General features: G+C 40.8%; 1 protein-coding gene across 6 annotated transcripts in view; it reads left to right on the plus strand.

The window, feature by feature from the left end:
- Positions 1–18546, plus strand: part of LOC132789874 (bumetanide-sensitive sodium-(potassium)-chloride cotransporter) — a 43994-nt gene that overhangs the window by 10643 nt on the left and 14805 nt on the right. For 3 of the 6 annotated variants that reach the window (XM_060798181.1, XM_060798182.1, XM_060798180.1), the window contains exons 3-21: positions 320–851; positions 2861–3037; positions 3100–3214; positions 4364–4622; positions 4682–4935; positions 5007–5121; positions 5183–5310; positions 5374–5542; positions 5617–5759; positions 5821–5930; positions 6462–6597; positions 6658–7251; positions 7321–7549; positions 7754–7804; positions 8243–8299; positions 9064–9161; positions 9229–9458; positions 9869–10092; positions 10169–10593. In XM_060798181.1, coding sequence (XP_060654164.1) covers positions 595–851; positions 2861–3037; positions 3100–3214; positions 4364–4622; positions 4682–4935; positions 5007–5121; positions 5183–5310; positions 5374–5542; positions 5617–5759; positions 5821–5930; positions 6462–6597; positions 6658–7251; positions 7321–7549; positions 7754–7804; positions 8243–8299; positions 9064–9161; positions 9229–9458; positions 9869–10092; positions 10169–10413 — 3591 coding nt within the window. In that variant the 5' untranslated portion in view covers positions 320–594 and the 3' untranslated portion in view covers positions 10414–10593. Of the gene's footprint in view, positions 1–319; positions 852–2860; positions 3038–3099; positions 3215–4363; positions 4623–4681; positions 4936–5006; positions 5122–5182; positions 5311–5373; positions 5543–5616; positions 5760–5820; positions 5931–6461; positions 6598–6657; positions 7252–7320; positions 7550–7753; positions 7805–8242; positions 8300–9063; positions 9162–9228; positions 9459–9868; positions 10093–10168; positions 10594–18546 lie in introns of those variants that run through there. The other 3 variants (XM_060798183.1, XM_060798185.1, XM_060798184.1) reach the window with 3 other exon arrangements.

The raw sequence follows: 18546 nt of genomic DNA on the forward strand, positions 1-18546 counted from the left end.
TTTCAAGTGCGAAGTTAAAGATATATAGGGTTTTATATAAGAAAAAGTTAGGAACTGAGTCCATGGTTTGCCATGAAAAAATAACGAAATTACCATAGAATTTGGTAAAGTAATGTTATATAATGTTTACAATCATTTAGTTTTCTTATTATCCAAATTATGGAGTATAATACAATCACTTTGTTAAGTATGTACTTGACTGCCTTTTAATATTGATTTCTCCCAACTGTTGAACAAACATAATAAAAGCTATTATTATACTAGCTTAATTGACATTCAATTTCATTTATGAATTCGTATTATTTGCTTTCATTTACAGCAACACATTTGCAGCGCTGTGGGAAACCATTTGACGTAAATAGAAAATAAAAGATATACAGAAGAAAAGGAGCTTGCTTTTGTTTTTGTCTGCAGGAAAAAGGAAATACTCGTAGATAAAAGAAATTAATGCAACTGATTTAATATACACAACAATAACAACAACACGTGCATGAAGGGCTTAAAACAGGATACCCTGCTACCGAAATCTTGTTTGTATTAGCTGCCCACAGATATCCAAAAAGTTTTTCGGACCCTTCGCAACAAACACACGAGATGTCGGATACGGCATCGTTTGAAATGGGGTCGGTGGATCGACCGAATCGCTTCCAAGTGAATCCCGTAAACCATCAAAAGAACAACAATGAGAACAACGAAAACCGCAAATCACACGCCCTCCCCCCAACCGACCCAGACTCGGATGGTACCCACGAAGTTTACCGCCGGCTGACCAACATCGATGGTGACCTCCTCGAGGACGACACTTTCGATGCGACACAGTTGCTGAACAAACAACAGCCCCGGCAACAGCGGTGAGTCTCCTTTCCTCCACTTCTATTCCTCCTTCCCCATTTCCATCGCTGACCTTGTCTGGTCGTATCTCAGTGTTTTTCCATTCACCGCAAAGTTTTTCGCATCTTTTTACATTCTGTTAATTGTTTTGCTTGCGCGTCAACCATTATTATCCCATGTATTTCTTTGTTTCCTGTCCTTGTTCGACCTTATTTTCAATTCCTCGTTCCGTTCCGGTTGTATATTATTTGTTAGAAGCATTTATGTTTGAAAGGGCTCATTTCCCCGAGTTCTTTGACACTTAAATACCCACTGACTTGACAGCAGGTTGGGGCATATTTGTCTACAATAATCAAAGTTTATTAAAGTATTTTCTGAGAAGTGTGTCACACAATTTGTCTAATTAAATTTATTTCAGGCTTATTCTATAAATAAATTCCATGTTGTTATATAAAATTGATTGAAGTAATAATTCCGCATACTAGGAATAAAGTTACTTTGCATAAAGAGAATTGATTAAATTAAGTTCTGCTGTTCAGATACAATTAGCTAAATGGTTTTATTTTGAAATGAATAAATTAGGTGAAGAAAATAAAAGATAATATTCCATTAACCTTTATTGATTTGATTTCGCATTAAATGTAAAGCTTAAAAATATATGAAACAATTGTAACTAAATTTAGTTTATGATATGATCCACCATATCTCTTAGTCGTATATTTCATTCACTGATTTCACACTTTCATTTGAGTGAGCACAGGTTCCACTTGCACTCGCACTCGTACATTTATTAAAATTGCCAAATTTAAAATTGGCTGAACACGATGCATCTATCAAATTCATTTAAGGTTTGTCGACCCGCTCTTAGCTGTCCATCCGTCTGTTTGTGCTGTAGGTTCAACAAACAGGGTCTCCTTCTTATCACACGCTCTGTCACGCTGTCGAGAGCAAAGCAGCACAGCAGCTGCCCCACGAGACTTTGTACTGAGAACGAGAGCGAGAGATCGTGAGAGGGGTCAAAGGAAGGCCAGTGTAATAGAAGTCGACAATACATCCAATCAAAGCAAAAGAGAAATAACAATAATTTGGATTTGTGTTCGATGAATGCAGCCAGCCCACAACAACTATGTACATAGAATGAGTCTCGGCTTGGTTTACAATGTGTATTAGTCGCAATCGATTGCAGACAATGTTTGCATGTTATTTTTTGTGTGGATTGGAAATGAAACTACTTTGCAATTTTCTTTATTGTCTGCATTTGAATTTTCCACACGCATTGTTTTCAACTTGTACAATGTTGCATTTGATTTGTTGGCTTTGTATAAAGTGAAGGCAAATGCAAAATGCGTTTATAACCAGTTAATTAACTGGGCTTTGATAAAACAAACATCACATCATAACAAATAGCTCCAAATAGGCAACAAATTGTAACACAAGCCGTAATTGCCACTCAATAATGCGAATACAAATAAGTATTTATGAGTATATATCGTATACATTACACTCCAGCAAACGCTCACGGCGCTCGGCACTCCTGCAACAAGCTCGACTAGACACTCGCATTCATATATACTCGAAACCAAAGAGTGCGAGTGTTTATGAATGTGTCTGTGAGTGTGGTTGCTTGGTATGTTGTGGCTTCGGGCTGTGTTTGGTTAAAGTCAATTGTTCAAATCAGTCATAGCACACATCGTCAAGAGTGAGACTCACTCGCCGTGGTCGTTCTCTTAAAGCTTTGTTCTGTCTACGCGTGGAGGCGTGTCCTGGGGCTGTGCGGCGCGAAAACCAAGATAGCTTGACTCCAACAGAATATTACTTGTGGTTCAGCTTGAAATTCTCCATAACGCTTAAGTAGCTTAGCCAAAAGTTTGCAGAAGCAACCCAACCGCATGTCCACTTGTCTTTATTCCCCTAAAATATGGATGCAACATGTTCTCTTAAGTAATTAAACATGTACTCAACTTTGCCGCCAAGGGCAATGCTCACAGCTAAATTCATCTTTTTTTCTGCTCTCTTTCACATTTTATAGGCAGTCCATCAAGAGCAGTTTTCGGGACAAGGATAAGCCGTCACGCTTCAAGGATCTGCAGACAACGACACGCTTTCAAGTGGAACCCCAAAATGAGGAGTCCGATTCAAATGACTCTCAGGAGGATCGCGAACTTCTCGAGAATGAATACGACACAAAGTATGGCAAAAGCTTTAGGTGAGTCACAGGCAGTTGGTAAATTAATTTCTTAAAGATTAATCGTATAATCTGTGCTGTAGGCACTTTACGCGTGAGGCGTTGCCACGCCTCGATAATTATCGCAACATGATGTCCATACAGGCGGCCTATCGACCAACGCTTGACGAGCTGCATAATGCAACGCTTGTGGGCAAGGTAAGTGGCCTTAAGTTTTAATTAAAGTTAATGCCAGGCAAAGATAATATTTGTTGACGAAAGCAGATATGCAGCAGCACAATTTTTCTGTGCTGTGCAAAAGCAATTTTCAACGTCGTCGAACCGTTCTCACAAACTGAGACTGCGACTGTCAGCAGTCAATCATGGCCCAGAGCTGAGGTCATTAGCATAGCGTCAGCTGCAGTTGTCGAGCTCCTCTGCTTTGTTCTGCTGCTGTTCGTAAGGAAACTGTGTAAAATGCCCGCTAATAAACATACGTACCCGACAACAACGACAACGGCAGCGACATATAATCAAGTGCAGCTGTCGTGATTTTAATTGCACTTTCAAAAACTTTTACCGTATTCATTTTCAGTGCTCAATCGCTGTTTTGCTGCAGAGGGCCGCGACCTTTACACCCACGCTTCAGTCATTTTCTATAGCGGCCACTGACTTTTCAATTGACTTTTCTCACTTTGAGTTTTCCTCCCCACACACTCACAAGCGCTTCCATTGCGAGTGGGCGTGAGGCGTTGCAAATACAATTTGTAACACAATCAATTGTCACTAATTGATTTTCCATTTTGAAAATTGTGTTTTGCGGCTTTTTATTTTTATTTTGTGACAAGCTGAAGTGAACTTGACAGGAATGGGGAGTGTATAAATCGTAGAAATACTGTAAATAGCTAAAAAGCTAGCAGTAGGAACAGTTAATCTACCCATTCTTAAGCTCTACAGGGTGTAATAAATGCGTCAATAAACGCGAGAGAGAATGACACAATTCTTTTAGCTATTGTTGTTACAAGTTTCCGTTTTATATCTATGACATGTCAGGGTAAAAACGTCCTGTTTTTTTTTTATTTTGCGACGCACCATAAAAGTTATTTTTGCGGTGGCGTATGATTAATTTGCTGAGCAAGCTCGCAACGAGCTTAACTGTGACATGTTGTAGGGCCAGCTGATCTGGCTTTTTTATTTGATGGCAAATTAAAGTCAGAGACTTTAAAAATAGCTGGCTGCAAGTAGTGGAGTGAGTTGCCCCATTTATGGGAGGCGCATCATTTATCAACGCTAGACAGCTTTATTGAAAATTGCACAGCACTCAGCGTGAATCATGTTTGACTTTTGCTCTTCACTCTTCACGCACAGAACACGCACAGCTTACAGCGCAATCAGGATTTGGAGGCGGGCAATATGAATGGTATGCTGAAATTCGGTTGGATCAAAGGTGTGCTCATTCGATGCCTGCTCAACATATGGGGAGTGATGCTCTTTCTCCGTCTCAGCTGGGTGGTCGGCCAGGCCGGCATCATCGAAGGCTTTATATTAATACTGACAACGACTGCTGTCACGACTATCACGGCGCTGTCAATGTCAGCGATAAGCACCAATGGCGTCATTAAAGGAGGTGAGACACTGCTTCTCATTTTTTGTGTGCATATTTTTTAATGCCTCATCATGTTGTAGGTGGCACTTACTACATGATATCCCGCTCGCTTGGCCCCGAATTCGGTGGCTCCATTGGCCTGATTTTCTCGCTGGCAAATGTAGTCGCCTGTGCCATGTATGTGGTTGGTTTCTGTGAGTCCATGCAGGCCATGATGTCGAGCATGGGTTGGTATATTGTCGATGCTGGTCTCACGGACGTGCGCATTGTGGGCAGCATCACAATTCTGCTGCTGCTCATCATCGTTGTGGTGGGCATGGAATGGGAGGCAAAGGTGCGTATGATTAATTTTAACAATTTCACTCAATTTAGAAAGGTGTTCTTTTTTTGTGTGTTGTTGCTTAGGCACAAATCGGACTACTTGTCATTTTGTTGGCTGCCATTGCGGACTTTCTTGTCGGCAGTTTCATTGGACCCAAGAGCACAGAGGAAGAGGCCAAGGGTTTCTTAGGCTACAATGGTGAGTCTTTGCGTCGAATTGGCTTCCATTCGTTGCAGGTTTTTAATCAAATTGTTCGCAGCTACACTACTCCAAACGAATCTATTTGCGGACTATCGGGACGACAATGATTTCTTCTCCGTGTTTGCCATATTCTTCCCAGCTGCTACTGGCATTCTGGCGGGTGCCAACATTTCTGGTGACTTGAAGGTGAGTAAGAGACTTTTTGGTGCCGACAATGTACCATTACGATTCGCTTTTGTTTCGCTGTAGGATCCACAAAAGTCCATACCCAAGGGCACCATCTTGGCCATAGTCATCACCACCGGCACTTACCTGCTGATGGTTGTCGTCTGCGGTAGCACCGTGGCCCGAGATGCCACTGGCAATTTGACGGACATTGCTAACGGTTCCTATGCGTTTCTGCTCAACTGTTCAGAGGGTAAGTGTGTGTGTGTGGTATGCGAAAGGGAAACACTTGCGTTTGTGGACACTAATTAAGTTGCGTCAACTCAGTCAAGTGCGACTATGGACTGCAGAATTCATTCCAGGTAATTGAGTTGGTCTCTGGCTTTGGGCCGCTCATCTATGCGGGTTGTTTTGCCGCCACGCTCTCCTCGGCATTGGCCAGCTTGGTCTCGGCTCCAAAGGTGTTTCAGGTGGGTAAAAAAGTGCGAAAGATACCGAATGATAATTCTGATGAGACACAATTACTTCCAGGCTCTATGCAAGGACGAGCTGTACCCAAAGATTGTGTGGTTCGCCAAAGGCTACGGCAAGAACAATGAGCCAGTACGGGGCTACATCTTGACTTTTGTCATTGCCACAGCGTAAGTGTTAATAGCTTTCAAGTCATTACTGATACTGTTAGTTAAATACTGCACTAATTGGCTGTAGTTTTAATAAGATTTTCTGATTAGAAGAATACTAAATTGATAGAATTTGAATTTTTAATTTTATGCTTGTGCTTGTAATAAAAAATATTGCTTATTACTACATAAAGACAAAATATTGTTCTACACAATTGCAATCGACTGAAATCGGCGACAATTGCATCTTTTCAAATTGTTTTGATTGATTTTAAATGTTTGCCAATCATTGAACAATTGAACAAGTGTTGTAATTCTTAATTGTTTCTTTACTATAATAAACTAAATTTGTATTATAATTGTTTTTATTTTTTGAACAACAATTATAAACAAAATATTTTATGTATTCACATAAATTCAATGTAAACGTTTTCTTTAAAAAATTAAAAAAAAAAACCAACAATTATAATTGTAATATTGATCAATCATATTGTAATATTGACCTTATATAAACAATATATAATGTATACCATATATATTATCTGTTGCCAGCTTCATACTCATAGGCAGGCTCAACCTGATTGCGCCGCTCATCTCGAACTTCTTTTTGGCTGCCTACATGTTGATCAACTTTAGCACATTCCACGCCAGCTTGGCTAAACCTGTTGGCTGGCGACCAACCTTTAAGGTAAGATACAACTTTGCCTTCTATAATATTTTGCCACCAACTTCCCTTTCTCGTTTTTAGTATTACAACATGTGGCTGAGTCTGCTGGGCGCCGTGCTCTGTGTGGCTGTGATGTTCCTGATTTCCTGGGCCACAGCGCTTATCACGTTCTGTGTGGTGCTGGCATTGTACTTAATTGTCGCCTATCGCAAGCCCGACGTCAACTGGGGCTCCACCACACAGGCTCAGACCTACAAGAATGCGCTGATGTCGGTGCAGCAGCTGAACAATGTGGAGGATCACGTCAAGAACTATCGTCCCCAGATATTAGTGCTCTCTGGGCTGCCCAATGCACGACCTGTGCTGGTTGACTTTGCCTACATGCTGACCAAGAATCTATCACTATTAGTTTGTGGTCATGTGCTGCGCGGATCTGGCTCGCAGAAGTATCGCAACTACCTAAAGGATCGTGCCTCCAACTGGTTCAGAAAGCATCGTGTTAAGGGTTTCTACGCATTGGTTGATGGTGAGGACTTTGAGTCGGGCACGAGGGCGTTGATGCAGGCCACAGGCATTGGCAAGCTGAAGCCGAATATTATACTAATGGGTTACAAGACGGACTGGCAAACCTGTGACCGCAAGGAGCTCGTGCAATATTTCAATGTCATGCACAAGGTGAGTGACATGACGAGCTGACTGTGATGGCAAGCAAAGCTTATGCTTCTCTTCTCTCTTCTCTGACAGGCTTTGGACATGTATCTGTCTGTGGCCATATTGCGTGTGCCCCAAGGCTTGGACTGCTCTCAGCTGCTGGGTTCACCGGAGGGTGGTTGGACGACAGCCAACTACAATCTGGAAGTGCCACGCACGCTGCAACCCAACGAGAGCTCTGGTGACTTGCAGGCAACGGAGCACAATGCACGGAATCCACTCAGTGGCAGTGTCGACTCGCTAAGTCGCAATGTATCGCAAGGTGAGTTGGGGTTTAAATTTGGATTGAACGCAGCTGAGGCCAGTCAAGCTTTAGCCAACTGATTAATCTTCTTTTGTCAATTATTTTTGCATGTCCTTCAACAAATCGCACTTGTGCACAATCAAAACAAAACAAAACAAATCACTTGACACAACCTACAAATTAACCTTGCACAAAACTCAATCTTTTAATCGACACTTTAAGATGCCGCCAACAACACGGGCCGCAATGAGAAGGGCTTGAAGTTAGCCAAATGTAAGTTGCATGATTTTAGTTAAGTGATAAGTGATTACTCATTACTGATCACACTATAATAAGAAATGATTTCACACTTCTGTGTATTCTTGTGTATTTCTCTTTTGCTGTTACTTTTGTTAGTCGGTTCTCATTGGCACTAATTTTCACATATTTCAGAAAGTATAAATTTGTTTCACATTTTATAGGTCTAACGTATATGATTCATCATTCAACTTTTCTGATTACTGATTACAGTTCTGTTTTTGTTTTAATTAATCTCTAAGAAATTTCTATCCTTAAAAAATGAATGTATTTTGTGTAAATTAATGAAATATTTTCAAGCCAAACTAAATTAGTTTTTAGTCTGTGAATCACAAGAATATATAACATAAAAAATATATGAAAATTTGTGCCATCGGAATACGTTTATTTATAGTTTGTTCTTGTTTCTCTTAGTGCGTTTCCAGCAAGGCCTGCGCAGAATACGCTCTTGGCCAGCTGTTGAATTTGAGTGTAAGATCTATTTTGCGTGTCTTAAGCTACATACTTGATTGTTATAGGGTTACCTCTGCCAGTAGGTAAATACTATATACGATATGTACGAATATTGAGCAGACCAATCCTTCCTCTTCCCCTCTTCTTAACTCTCTGCACTCTTTGCATGAATTACCTTAATGCTGGGTTCTGATTAGGCCAGCGAATTAATCTCCTCGCTCGCATGAAACTAATTCCAAAACTAACTGTCAACTCGAACTGAAGTGTGAACTTCTAAGGTCTCAACTCAAGCAGTGACAATGGGACTGAGAGGATTGAGGAGCATTGAGGATGCTTTTGGGTTTGTTCGACAGATGTGGCAAGAACCTTTTGGCCAATTTGTGTGTGTGCCCAAATTAATAAACGCTCGTAAATTTGAATTTAAATTTATGCAATGTCCCCGAAAAGACCTTGTCCAAGTTGTATGTTGTAACATTGGCCACGATTTCCTCAAGCAGCAGGACGAGGCACAGCACGTGCATGTTTTTGGGTTCCCAATGTTTTGCATACTACATTTGCCCCGAAAATATTTGAGAATGAGTGTGTAAATGGGCAACAAAAAAGGGGTTAGAATTTCGTTCATATTTATTGTGTTTAATGAAATAATTATGAGAGCAACGCATGGGTAAGAAGCATGTCTTAATTTAATAGTTTTATAGCATGACTTTTGAATGTGAATCAAAAGATTATAGGACCAATTACTTATGTGTATATTTACTTATGTGTCGTTATTGTGTGTACAGCTTCTAGCACCAGTGACTTATCCTTTATTGCCGGCAATCAGACGAAGGATGTCTCGGGCATGCCCGATCCACTCGATGTAAAAACTCCCTTCGAACAGGTGAGATGCCTTGAAGCACTTGATCGGGCAGAATAATAAAATATAGAATGAATTTAATTTGCCGCAGCCGAATACAATCAGGAAATCGAAGCAGAAACACGATGATCCAGTCTCGCTCTATAGAGGTCCTGGCGGCGTCGAGTTGCCCAAGGACGTGCTGGCTGACTTGACGCAATTTACGCGTAAACGCAGCCATGCCATCATCGATGTCTGGTGGTTATACGACGACGGTGGCCTCACCTTGCTCTTGCCTTACATCATAAGTACGCGGCGCACCTGGCAATCATGCAAATTGAGGTGAGTACAAAAGTGTGGGAGAGAAGTGAGGGAACACAAAAAACAAGCCACAGCATCCCAGAGGTGCGTAAACAGAGACTCAGACTTCTGCAGCATAATGTGCCTTAGCCGCTTTATTTAGTAGGAATTGAATTTGAATTTAGTATAAGAGTAAGCCAGCTTCAACGCTTCCCAACCAGATGTTGTGTGCTGTGTGTTGTGTGTGTTGATTTCATGTGAAAGGCAATGGACCGACAGCTGACTGACGGAATGATTTCCTTAGACATAACCAGCCAAAGGATGCAGCGAAGCGTTAAGTATAGTAGTCAGTGGCAGGGCAAGTGATGCGAGTAATTCGACTTCTTGTGTTGAGCAAGTTTAAATTGGATTCAACCTGATGCATATTGGCCTACTTCTATCTAAATCCACAGAGTCTATGCGTTGGCCAACAAGAAAGCGGAGTTGGAGTTCGAGCAGCGTTCGATGGCGAGTTTGCTGTCAAAGTTCCGCATTGATTACTCAGACTTGACGCTGATACCGGACATTACCAAGAAGCCGCAGGAGTCATCTACGCAGTTCTTCAATGAGCTGATCAAGGACTTTGTGGTGGTCGACAAGGAGAATGGCAGCAAGGCGACGCTCAATGACGATGAAGGTGCGACAACTAAACTAATTCAAGAAAATAAATTTATTTATTTATTTCATTATTATTTTCTTTTTTTACTCTTTAGCTCTTATTAGCGAGGATGATCTGCTCGCTGTGGTGGACAAAACGAATCGATATTTGCGTCTGCGGGAATATCTTCACGAGCAGTCCACGAAGTCGGATCTGGTCGTGATGACGCTGCCGATGCCCCGCAAAAATATCGTCTCAGCTCCATTGTACATGGCCTGGCTGGAGAGTCTCAGTCGAGATATGCCGCCATTCCTCTTTGTGAGAGGCAACCAGACGAGCGTTCTCACATTCTATTCGTAGTCAGCAGGATTCGTGTCTTTTTTTATGTACCCAATTTATGCTTGGTTCTATTTATATATACTGTTGGCCAAAACTCACTTCGTAGTTGAAATGAGCACAAGATTTTTACCATTATTCTAGTTTGTACTATAAATGTATTTGTATTTATATTTGTATTTATATTTATATAGGCTGACCGAATCCCTCTCTCTCTCTCTCTCTCTCTCTCTCTCTACACTTCACACGCAAACCGAATCCCAAACGCACGCGAGAAACATTAAATGTTATACAGAGTTGAATTTCTTTTTTTGTTTGGCATTTATTTGAGGAATTGTTTTGACTTTCATTGCATGTTCCGATTACAAATGACCTTTGTCTAATCTCACTTTCGGGGGCGCAACAACTCGTAGATATTGTCGACTTTCAGGCAGCTCACGTCTCACGTTTTCCTCTTTCGATTGCATTGGCGTGTAATTGAAATAATGTCGACCACAACCTAAAGGAACATTTTGTGGCTCAATGCTTGAGACTTTCCTGTTTGCCAGTCGGCATATTAATTTCTTCATTTCGCTCTTAACTGTTCTGCTGCTGGCCGCTTTCGAATGAATGGGCATGATAGTCCTGTTCGGTTTGGTTACGAGTCGTAAACTCGCAATTCAATTTATTACAAAGTAATTTAGTTTCATTTTTTAATTGCTGCTACGTTTCCGGTTCAATAAACTTTATGCCGTTGTCTGGAGTCGGTGGGTTTAACAAGCTTGACTGAAGGCCGATACCTTTTACTTAGTTAGCCGTGTCTGACTTTCAGTTAAAGGAAAGGGATGTCCGAAAAGGAAGATGGAATTATATCATGATCCCTTAAATCATCCATTTTACAGTACAAATATTAGTATGGTAAGAAACGGCCCTCAAGCTTACTTGTTGAATTTTCTTTTCCATTCAGCGAATTATTTTCTTTTTCGTGTTTATCCAACTGAATGAGTCAGTCGCAGTGTATTATCATTTCATTGGCCGGATTTCAGAGCATTAATGTCAAAGCCTATTGTAAATAAATGCAATTCTCGTCTGACACTTTAATCAGCTCGTAAACCCTCTGAGAGTTTGTGGCTGAGAACTGCAGAAAATTACATTTAAATTGTATAATTAATGTGAGCGATTGTAATTGACAGTAAATATAAATTAATGCAATTTAATGTAGAGTAAAATATACCACATTTTAATGAATAATATTGCTTTCAATTTGGTCAGTAATCTTCAGGTTGTCTGTGAGATTTTCTCCCTTACACATAAATAAATATTTAATGTGTAAGCGCACAGTTACCAAGAGGAGACAAACATTGTTTGTTTTTTGTCCTGGGGGTCAAGACTCGTTTTGGGGCAGACGCTTGACCAGTTTTCAGTTTCTTGCACCTAGTGTCAATTTCCTTTCGAAGCTGATAACTTTGTTTGTTTACTACGTTTATTGTTTACCAATTTTCTCTTCTTCTCGTACACTCACACACACGCATGGCTATGTATTTTCTTTTGATTGAATTTTGTCGTCGAAGCAACTTTAACGTTGCGTATACGTAATGTAACTTGTCTTGGCTCGCATTGCGGGTGGCGGTGAAAAATTGCCGACATTGCGTTGAGAGGCAATTAACAGCGAGTGTGTAGAATGTTAAGACGCGCTTGAGTTAACTCACATGCATATGCATAAACATGAAACTTGTACTTAGTGTGTGCGCCTCAAAGTATGCAGCACTAATAAATTCGGATACACCTACGCAAAGCAGAAGCTTTATTATTGTGTATACGAGTGCGTGTGTGTGTGTGCGTGAGTCGGTGTGTGTGTGCCAAAGCGTGTAATGGACTAAGTTTCACATGCGAGCGGTCGTTGGTTAAATCAATTAAGTTTTTGTTAGAGATGGAGGCCAACGCGAAGTGAACTCGTGCGTGTCGAAAGTGTTTGGCAGCGGATGCTGTAAAGGCAACGACGCATCAGCCCATCAGGACATCAGCCCATTTCAGGCCATCATCATCATGTTCGGCAGAACAAAACACTTTGGCAGCCGTTTAAACACTATACGTGATGTATTTGTCGCCGCTTTTGTACTGTTAAAGTTCTGCCAACCACAAAGCAAGAGACAGGCTGAACTTTGTTATTTGATTGCCCAACTCTAAGTTGCTTACTCCCGCTTACACTCTTTGTCTGGTTGTCGTTTCGCATTGTCACTACACTTGACAGCGATAAAACCCTCTGTCTGAGCAAAGTAACCAAGAAAATATCATTGTGTTGCTAGTGAAACTTGAAGAACAAAGTCAAACTGGCTCCACACTAGCGATAAATTGAAGAGATTGATTCCAAGGAAAAATACAACGTGGTGGATCAATCCTTTCAATTTCAAATAAGTTTGTCGAATTTCAGCCCAATTTCAGCTGCTCAAGTGTGTGAGTGCGTAAAAAACTCTTGATTGTTGCTGTTGTATTTATTTCACGCTAAGGCAATTGCTGTTCTCCATTTGCCTCGTAAATCGCATCGAATTGTTCTTGCTGCTTAATTTAAACGTGTTGTACACATGTCTATGACCGAATGACTTTGTTGTTGTGCCACACACTCACACACACACAGCCGTTCCCACATCCGTTTTACGAACAACACATATGTGCCTCGAGCACATGAGAGGAGGATTTCATTAAAATTATATGGGAAAAGTTGTCGAGTATCGCAGTGGCAGTTACAGACGGAGGAAATTACTTACTTGGGTTCAGTTGAAGAAAGTGCTGTTGCTGCTGCTTTGGGCGGATTGGCTAATTGCGCTTTCATACTCGTAAATCGCACTGAGACACTCGGGAGACTTTGGGGTTTGAGTTATTCCCTTGGCATCGGCACATAAATATTTTGGCTATTAGAAAGCGGCTTAGCTCTTGAAGATGTCCTTAAATTGTCTATTTTTGTTGATTTTTAATCTTTTTATTGTCACAAAATTGTTTGATAAGCCGCTCTCAAATACTTGTTAATGCCGAAAGTACAAATTTGCCACGCATCGTAATTTTCATAAAACTGCGACGCAATTGCCTTACACTCATTTATAGTCCTCCATTCTTGAATTAATCCAGTGTCATAAGCCTTTTTGTTTCGACTTCACGAGTTTGCAGCGGGCAAAGTCAGTTTTGATTGGGGATTTAAAATTTGAGTGCGAAAATCGATCATAAAACTTAATCCAATTAGACATTTTAAAAGCAAAGTACTTTCTCTACTGAGCTTTTTAAGTAGAAGACTACTTGTCAATTTCGTATTATTATCGAAATTGTTGAATTGCCACTCGAACAGCAGCAGCAGCAGCGGCAGTAGCGGCAGCTGAAACATTGTCAATTGAATACTGGGGCTGTCTCGCACGACTGATCAAGAGGTTGAGAGGACTTGATAAATGAATCGACGAGCAAAAGTATAACTATTTTGGCCCGCATCAAGAGTCTGACCTGTATCAATAATTCAGTTATGTGTTCGACACGGTAATTAAAAATTGAGAGCACGCAGAAAAAAGTGCTGCCCACTTTTAGGCGTAGGCATAAATCACACGGATCCGCCAAAACACGTGCGGGTCGTAAAGGCTACCGACACACATTAAGCTGTCAGCACGACGCGGGCATAATTACAAATTCCAGGCCACACATTCTAGTATTAAATCAAATGCCATTGCGGAAACATTAATGTAGTCGCAATTGCATGAAATTATCACGCACCAACAGCAGCAGCAGCAACGCAGACGATAACATGAACTAGGGTTTGGTTACCTTAGGGATCTAGGGAGCTGTGGGGAGCCGAATGCCATTAGTTTGCAGTAAACTAACATTGGCACGATAGCACGCGGCGTATACGTAACGCGCGACACGCTTTAACTGCTGGCGACGGACAGTCTGCAAAGTTGCAAGTGCAAATGTGGGCAATGAATTGGCCAGAAACTTGCGTGAAACCCAACAAAGTTTTGATTAATTGCACAACGCTGACATTGCGGTATTTCAACCGTCGTTTTCGGTGAGTCGACTAAACGCAAATGCTAAATTAAAGGGCCGATAGACAATCGCTTTAAAAAAACCAAACGAAAATGAAATAGCTTAAACATTCGCGTGAAGGCAAATAAACAAATTCTTTTTTTAACAAGAATTTATGTACCCTCAACCCATCGGGAACGAAGACGGAGATGGAGACCCAAATAGAAGTCTCTGAGATGCCTTAAAACGACGGTGTCGCCCTTGCGCTCGACCAAACATGGGGGAGGAAACTTTACATAGCTGATCCTTGTGCTAGCCTTGTGTAGGATTTTATATTCGTACTGTTGGTTTGCAGTTGCTTTCCCACTCGTGGCATTATGTTTCTAAAATTATATTTGACACGCGTTTATCGCATAAATACTGCGCGTGTATCTCTGGTCTGTAAACTCAACGCACTACATGCGCCAGTCTATCTGTGTGTGTGTGTGGGTTTCTGTGTATACGTGCACTCGCATGTGCCGAGTAGGAAAAGCTCTCCATCCACTTCTGATTTTGCTCCCTGTCCACTCAAGTGGTTGTCCATAAACGCGCCCATATTTACTGCCGCATCATCGTCATCATCATCATCGAAGTTGTAGCTGTAGCTGTAGCTGAAGCTGAAGAAACGTCGCGTTTGCTCTCTAACCTTTTGTATCACAACATTGGCGGGGTCCAGGCACCATGTCCTGTCTTGGAATTTGGGTCGACAAGGAGAAAGATGTAGCTCACGAGGTATGCTTCGAGTGCCGTTACTGCTGCTGGTTTTTTGGCTCATAAAGTGAGCAAGCGTAGTTTGTTTGCCAGGCTTTAAGCATGGCCTCTAACAAGGACTTATAAATTATTTACTAAGCATTTATATATACAGCAGGACGCTCCACGCGCTCCTCTGTGTATATATGACAAGACTTTCGCGACTGGCCTCGGGAATAAAGCACTAAACATTTTTAATGAAGCTGCAAATCGAAAGTTTCCGTTTAAATGTCTCCTGCCATCCAAGTCGCGGCTGCCTTCAGGGAGCGTCAATGAACAAAAATTCAAAGACTGTGACAATTGCAATATTTGGTCCGTCACGTGTATACAATAAAATACTTCAACCGCCAGCCACGATGCAAAGACAAGGCGAAGACGAAGAAGAAGAACTCGGCAACAGGCGTTGGCTAAAGAAAATAGGGAGAGATGAAAATTGTCAGAGTTTTTCTGTACTTTTCAAAGCTTAAATTTTTTGTCTGTCTCTAGCTCGCATGGGACGTGAAATGAAAAAGTTATAGCTGGCATTAGCCAAAAGTTACGGCAAATTAGCAAGATGCTGACACAATTCTCGCCACGCATTTCCTCATCAGATGTGAACTCGCTGTTATATATATGTATATATGCATTCATAAGCAGGAATTATACGAGTATTTGCTGCTGCTTTTCTACGCCTGCTTACACTTCTTATTTATCTTTTCATTTGGCGCAGATCTTCCTCAATTTCGAGCTCTCACAAAAAATATGCACATCTTTAAGATACATTTGCCTTTTTTGGTAATTTTTGTAATGCAACTTTGGCAATTTAAAAACTCTTACAAAACAAAATAATTTACATTTCAAACTGGCAGTAAACAATCTCGCTGTCAGTTTTGGATTTGGTTTTGAAATGTGAAATGCTTAGGTTTCATGGAAGTTCAAATTAGAGTGCACATTTGTAAAGACTTTTGGCAGCTTGATAGTTGCATTCATATACCCTAAACAACATTGTTTGTTGACTGCTTAATTAAACTCCTGACACAAATATTATATATTTATTTCTTGCAAGTAATATAAATATCAGCAAATGACGCGGATTATAGCAAGAAAATAAGAGCTGTTGAATGTTGAACTGCAGCTTGCTTGGTGATTTTAACAGTCTTTTGTGATTTAAATCCCAAAAGGTGAAATGCTCATTTAGATTCTTATTTATTTAGTTAGGGGGTTTCAGTAGCGCTTGTTGATGTGTTAATGAAGCAAGCTGTATATATGTAAGTGATTGTATAAACGGAAATGTTGCTAGCGAATGGATTTATTTAAGGTATAAATAATGCACACTCTTTTTTATGGTACATCTACTCGAAACTAATTACCAGTTGTCACGTCAAAATAAGTCGAATGCTTCGCAAGTGCTGCTCTATTCATATCAGAGAAAACAACGGCCACAAAATTCAACATCAGCATGAAAATAACATTAACAAACTGTGTGGCATTTTTGTTGCTGGTTTTTCGGGCTGTTTGCTTAATTTAATTTAATTTAATCGTCTGCCGTAAATGAAGACGCTTCCGAGTGGCACTTAAGGCGTGTCCGAAAAACCACGGTCCTTCATTTCATTTCGAAACGTTAACCAAATTGCAAACATTGCCCATACGCCGTGTGTGCAGATGTTAGGTCAACGGTCGAGTGCTCCCTTGTGCAATTTGTTATAAAAATAATGTAAATTAATTGCCTTTGGCGGGAGGAAGAGAAGGTACGAGAGAAAACTGTGACCAGATCTGCTTTCACTTCTGTTCTTCCTTTGTGCTAAAAGTGTAATAACAATTTGCATTGCATTGTCTGGCAGTTAATGCTTCTAGTTGTGTGTGGTGTTGGCATCTTAATTTCCCCTGTCCTCAAGGTGTGAATTATTTCCATTATTATTGCTCTATGCTCTGCCTTCATTTCATCTAGTCCTCCCTCTCTCAGAGTCCCTAACTTAGTCCACTTTTTAAATGGATGGTAATATTATCAAGCAGGTGCTGTTTCTTGGAACTGGCTGACAACGAGCGTACTCTTTGGCGAGTTATTTAAATAATTTTCATTAGGGATAAATCTAAAGGACACAGACGAGGTGGAGAAGGAGAAAAAAGTTCAAAAGTTCAAGAAATTTTTGGCAAACAAGTCACGTTGCCCTCTGCAAAAAGTTACTGTATGGCATTTGTTGGATTTTTATTTGTTTTAATTCCACATTCGACGTACCACAACCTCAACAACAAAAAAGTTGCTACACTCACATATTAAAAGTTGTTGCTTGCCATATCTGTATGTTATTCCTTTTGGGTTTTTGGCAGAATGTGTTGTCACTTGTTTTGTATTTGAACAGCCCTGGAGTAAAGCTTATGTAGTTGGCCGTACGTAACGAGGAGGTTGAGGATATTTACTCTTGATGTATTTAATTAGCAATTAGCATTGTCTTTGACATTAAATGAGTGGACCGGGCATAAATCACGCCTACCCAATGTAGCAGTCTGTTGCAGACAGCCACAATGTATTTATTAGATTTTTAAATAAATGCCACTAATTACCACAAGTGGCTTTAACCAAGCAGTCGGCCAACAAGCAAAGCCATCGACAAAGCTACTTTTCTTCTTGGCTGGCATTGCCTACATTTTTATAACGCATAAAATATTTATGACCAGGCCAGGCTAATAAAATGCTCCAATGTTTTTGTTGGGGGCCTACACTTGTCCAAATACTCGCTCTCTCACTCGGTCGTAAACTCATAAAACCTTTACCGAAACCAAAACCAAAACCAATGCCAGCCAATGTCCAAGGCGTAAGCTGCTCCCGAATTGGGCGTGTTTCTTTTCTGTGTTTTTTGAGGGCGTGTCTCGCCAGCTATTCTTGTCTCGCACTCAGACTACTTTGTATGCGTCACGTTGTCGCCGTTTTGTTTGCAATAAATGTTTAAATTCTGCATAACTTCTTAATAATTAAGCAATGTCCATAAATCAGGGTCGCAAAATCGCAGGACAGCCGCAGAGACAGCTGCAGGGCCAGGCATTCCATTAATTAAATCACAGTATTAAATATATTAATGCGTATTGTGTGTGTTGTATTTTGTATGTCGTTTTACATTTCGCTTTTGGTTTATTTATGAGCTGTACTAATTGCCCTGGAGGTGCTAATCAAAATGTTTCCGCCGAAATATGGCCCCAAAAACGCAGTGCTTACATTAAGTTTATGCTCGAGTACAGCTGAATTCCGCTCTCTCTCTCTCTTGGTTTGTTTGGAGTGCCAACATCTGGCTGGCTGACTGGCTAGGACAATGCTTGGTTGGCTGTGTAAATGGCACTAAATGAGTATTGCAGTGACTGCTCAGGCTCTTGGGGTATACTCAGCTTAGCCACAATTTATGGCTGAGCAGTGTGATC

This window comes from Drosophila nasuta, chromosome 3, assembly GCF_023558535.2.
Source record: "Drosophila nasuta strain 15112-1781.00 chromosome 3, ASM2355853v1, whole genome shotgun sequence".
NCBI classification, from domain to species: domain Eukaryota; kingdom Metazoa; phylum Arthropoda; class Insecta; order Diptera; family Drosophilidae; genus Drosophila; species Drosophila nasuta.